Genomic DNA, 5554 nt, shown 5'->3' on the forward strand with positions numbered 1-5554 from the left:
TCTGAAATTGTATTATGTATGTATTATGTTTTATTTTATTTGTATTTATTTTTCAAATTCCAGTTGGCCCCCCTGGGGCGGTCCCCACTTTGAAGACCTGTTATTTTGACATCTGCATGGCCGCTGCTAGAACACGACACTGCCCTCCAGAGGCAAACAGGGACTACTACAGATCACAACTGCGTTTAGAATGAATGTAAACATTAACATTAGTCAGGCAAGTATCCGTCTTTGTAAGGCAGTATACATGTACTTCACCCAAAATGACATTAAAATGCAGAGGTTCTCATTAGTAGATTTCCGTAGCCAAAAGTCTGTTTAATGGCTTCAAAGTAATATCTTTTCCATCCCTCCCTTGTTCTCTCCTCCTCTCCTGACGGGACGCCTTTACACTCGAGTTTCAGCTCCGTTTCATCCCGTCTGTCCTCCAGAAACAGGTTGATGGTGGCATAGTGGTCACGTGGCCATGTCTTGAATCTCCATTTCATAACAATCTTTTCATCCGGGACCAGTTCCTGGAACTCTCCACTGACGTTCCCATCCAAGATCTGGAAACGGCCTCCTCTGTGACCCTCCACAACCGCAGCAGAGTGAGTAAACGCCTGCACAAACTCCTGGTTCGTGAGTGTTCTGTAGAGTTCGTGAGGCGATGTCAGGAAAATGTCCTTAAGTGAGAAACTGCGGGTGGGGATTTGAACTGCCGTCTTGCATGGGGCAGAGGAGGGGCTGGGGGGGGTGGAGGTCATTTGTGTTTTGTCAGACTTGACGACCGTGGGCGGGGGTTTGGAGGTGGTCGGTTCACTGATGCCCTGCTTGGCCGGAGTCAGGATCATGCCCTGGGCGAACTCTGCTTTGAGCTGTGTCACATATTGACCTAGAACTGTACGGACTCGTTGCACCCCTTCTTTCTTCATGAGGCTCAAAAGCGGAGTGGAGCTGGGTTCATCTTTAAAAAGAGACACGCTTATGTCCAGCTCGTCCATGTCATTTTCGTCTGACAGGTTGGGAATGTGCACATTCCCCTTGCAATTTATACCTGTCTTGGATGTTCCCAGCCACGATGCTCTGACCACCCATCCATAGAAGTAGATGAGTTTTCCTTTGCGGTTGTTGACGGAAGCTTCTCCCTCCAGTTTGACCTCAGTGATCTGACAGCTTCCCTCTGGGCCCTCCACCTTGACCTGCAACAGCAGCTCCCTCAGCTTGTCTGATGACCAGCTTGTCGCATCACGCTCCGTCCAGTGCCAGTTGTTGACGTTAGTTGCGTCCGCTCTTTCCTCCACTATCCAGCGTGGATCTCCTTCTCCCCATTTGGCCATTTTGTCAAACGCCTATGCTTGAATTTAATAATCTGCGTAAAGTAAAAACATTTAAGCTTATGATGAACTCAGCTTGCTGAAAAACTCCAGTGTGAGCTTATATTAAGCAAAACTGTATCTGCATCATCAGATGACATCAGTTTTGACCAAATATGGCCATCAATAAGCTCTATAATTGCTATAACTAACAATAACTATAAAACAATTTCACAAGAATACCATGTCGGTGTAACTAAGATTGAGATTCACTTAATGTCACTTAACATAATGTTTTTACATACACAGATTAAGAACTACAATATACATTTCACCGTAGGCTATTCATTTCCTGGTTTTCTATCGATTTAAGGTATAAATATGTACACCGTTTTCTGTTTTGTCATACAAAACATTGCCAAATGGTCACAGACACCTTCATAAAAAATGTTGCATATACTTGTTTATATTTTGACTAGTGAGACACGTAGTGCAAGCATAAATTGACCCACTTGAGACTAGACACCTAGTTTGAGGCAATAATTTACATTATATCCCTATATTGTTTAGTCTGGCAGAGGCGTATTTGCATGCATGGTCTTCACATGGGGAGTGGCATTGATTGCACTATACTGACGCTCTACATAATGACGTATGATGTATGACAGTGGTCTAGATAGACCTTTTATAGCAGGCGTGGTACAACATGTGGCTCAGTTTGTAGAAGCGACCAAGCATATTACCATAGTTGCAGACTTAAGAGAAACTGAACAGATGACTCTGTCAGACCCAGATCCGAAAAGTCCAGTAGAATACATCCAAGGAGGTGAGCCATACATTCCAGACAGGGACATCATTGATGCACTCATAGATATTAGCGAGGAGAACTTCTGTAAAGAGCAGGAGCCTTATGTGTATCGCTGCTCCTCTGGTTGGGACGAGGCTGTCCATGGCTGGGGCCGCGTTGCACCGACAGCCTTGATGTTTCAGCCTCACAGGACAGGGAGGAAGCACAGGATTGCCGACACAGACCCCCACTGTCTCTTGTGTGTTGACATGAAACACCATGACTTAGATAAATCAACTGACCCTCTCGAGTCAGACTGTGAGATACATACACACAATTCCCCACCGGTGGTCTCAAGTGCATCCTACAGTCTCACGACCGAACCAGTCCCAGGGAAGCAGACCCTAACTAATTCATCCGTCACATCCGAGTCCCACTGTGAGCCCCACAACCCTCCACACAACATACGCCTCCGCAACAACATCCCATCTGTATCAGCCCCAGCGAAACAGACCCCAGATAGCTCATCCGGTGCACCCAAGTCCCACCCTAAGCCACATACACCCCCACATGACATGCGCCCCCACAACAACAAAAACGCATCAATGGTTGCAAGCACATCCTACAGTCACACCACTGAATCAGACCCAGGGAAGCAGAACCCAGATAGCTCAGCTGTAGCCCCGGAGTCCCAGCCTGAGCCACATACGCTCTCGCGCCTCCGCAAAACCACCCCGTCAATGCCCCCAAGCCTATGTGACTGTAGTCACATCGCTGAATCAGGTAAGCATAGTCCAGCATGCCCTATCTTCAGTGCCCTGCAGAAAGCCACCTATCGCCTCTCACTCGGCAAGAGCATTCTGGAGGAAGGGAAACATAAACAATCAATCCTGCCTTCAAAATACCCTATTCTGAAGAGCAGGACGAGTGACACACTGCTTTCCAAAAAGACTGTCTTACCACCGGTTGTCGCTGTCTTACCACCGGTCCATCCACCTGGAGCAGACTCTGTTGCCAACCCAGAGAAACCGCACAATGCCTACAGTGCAACCTTCAACACAAAGTACAACCCATTTCAGCAGAATAACCAACTGCTATCACCATCCAAGTTTGAGCTACCCTTCACCTCCATATCTCACACTTCCCCCTCCTGCACCGGGAATTCTCCTGGCAGGCAACTCAAGCAGGCCCGACGGAGCAACAGTGGGTCCAGCAGAAAAAGCCAAACAGCTATGCCACAGCCTAGGTCAGCCTCACTACAGCCTAGGCCAGGCTCACCGAACAAACCAGTCACACCACAGCTCTCTCTACTAGGGACGAAGATGACTTTGGGGACGTCTACTCGCAGAATACTGTGAACAGTACTCTTGCTGTGAATCCTATTTTTTGTTCCTTTTTTGTGCTTGATTTTCTTTCTTTCTTTCTTTCTTTCTTTCTTTCTTTCTTTCTTCCTTGTCTTGACCTGTACGTGTGTTTAGTGACCTTGTTGCTTTAAATTATTGTTGGTGTACATATACATTTGCACATACATTGTAATTTAGTCAGTATCTGTACAGTGTATTTCTGTATTTTATTTTGTAATGGTGCCTGTCTTATCTACCTTTTTACATAGTTATGGTCTTGTCTTCTACAGCTGTATCTCATAATCAGCCCTCATGTGTACAGTATATTGTCTTGTTCCCCAGTACTGCAAGTCCTTGTTTGTCCATGCATAGTGTCGCAGCATGTTTGTTTGTGTTTGTGTTATCTTTTCTATTTACCTGTATGTAATAATGGGTTTTGAACACTACCTGTTTTCACCACATCCATCCGTATGCAAGATCAAAAGGACCCACTTAGTACACAAAGTCGATGTGTACACAGTTGATGACTTGGGGTAGACAATTACTTAAAATTAGTGACTTAAGTGAATGAATGACTTACCCATATCTAATTTCCCTGACCAGCTGAAACACCTTTAAACCCATGTATCAATTATTCTTTCTTTCGTAGTTACTGCACTCTGTCTCTGTAGCCTTGTATAGGGCAGCTAGATGGCTAGCTTCCTCTTCAGAGCCAACTGCCATTGTCAACACGGTCGTCGTTCACAATGTGTGGGTGGCCAGGGAGGGCCGGTCTTGGGCAACCAATCTGATTGACTCTGCACTGGACACTACACTTCTTCAAGACATGTGAAGGACAGACTTGCAATGTAAGCACATATGGACGTCAATGCGGCAAAATGCCGCGTCGGCCAGAAAACCAGAGACGCTTGCCCCCGCGGCAAGTGGAAGCCACGCGCAAGCTTCATTTTCCATCCACCAACTGTCGAAAATACAGGAAGAGATGCCTGCCGCTCGCAGCTTTTGCCAGATTTTGCAAGAGAAACAAGCGGCCAGTTATATGAAAACAATGCCATCAGCTATTTGAAAATAGCAGATCTACAAGCTCACAGCGACATGTTGTGAGGTTGTACATCTGTTACTTTCATGAATTGAATGAAATATTTTTATATTATTTAAACATTTTAACAACACAAATCTTGTACTATGGGGTCCCTTAATTTTCAGATGGATGTCTGTGGACAATTACATATTAATCTGGGGTTCCTTGATGTGGCAACTACTGTACACTTTACAGAAAAACAAGCCAAAGGTCGCTTATAATAAGCAGACATGGCAACAATGGCTGAATAGGAAGTGTGGAGGAAGTGAAGCACACGCAAGGAGCCCCAGTACATTCCCGCTGAAACAGGTTTTGATTGATTGATTGAAGTATTTATTAACAGTTTGCAGAATGGGTACATTGCACATGAAAGCACAACTCAATACAAAGACTGTTACTGGGGACGATACCATGATAGAGCATTACACTTGTTTACAACAGGGTCCAGGGTAGCTTTGGTCCATAGCCCTAATGCCCTTTGCTGCCGTTGCATTAAGGCTCTTCCACTCTTTGCTCTGTGCCCTCGCATGAAATGCAGACCAGCTTCTAGCGGAAATATAAAAAACGTTATAAAATGTACTTTTTGGCCAGAAAGGGATTGTTTTTCCACTGGAAAATAAATACTCTACCGATATTGCCAAGATAATCTCATAGACACGTTTTTTGTGGTGGGTGGCTCAGAGTGCGTCCACTAAGGAAAGTAGGCTTTCTAATTACACAAGCCGCCTTTGTATTGTAGGTAAAACGTTTCTTATATTTACGATGCAAAAACGAATGAATTAATATTACAAGTTGAATCCGAATCTTATTCTGTATGAGTGCATAGTTAAATAGATAACTATTTTTGTATGGCTAATTATTGTTCTACTTAGAAATACAATGAATCCAATTCAAGTCAAGGCTCAGTGCAATAATATGAACCCAGCTGTTACAGGTGTACTTTGTGAATTGTGAATTAGAATTTTGACGGTTATGGGATTTTTACATTGTAATTGACAGGTGTTAGTTGTAGCTGTATATTTACAATAATTAAACTTGAACCAAAGCA

At 44.5% G+C, this 5554-nt stretch overlaps 1 protein-coding gene across 1 annotated transcript; it reads right to left on the reverse strand.

Annotated features, from left to right (window-relative positions):
• Positions 1-269: 269 nt before the first annotated feature.
• On the reverse strand, positions 270-1319 carry LOC306928781 (activator of 90 kDa heat shock protein ATPase homolog 1-like; the record flags this gene model as incomplete). The annotated part of the gene is made up of 1 exon (XM_079509054.1): positions 270-1319. The coding sequence occupies one exon, from the start codon at positions 1317-1319 to the stop codon at positions 270-272; it is 1050 nt and encodes a 349-aa protein (XP_079365180.1).
• Between the last annotated feature and the right edge of the window lie 4235 nt (positions 1320-5554).

Source organism: Electrona antarctica, assembly GCF_951216825.1.
Source record: "Electrona antarctica genome assembly, chromosome: 8".
NCBI lineage: Eukaryota > Metazoa > Chordata > Actinopteri > Myctophiformes > Myctophidae > Electrona > Electrona antarctica.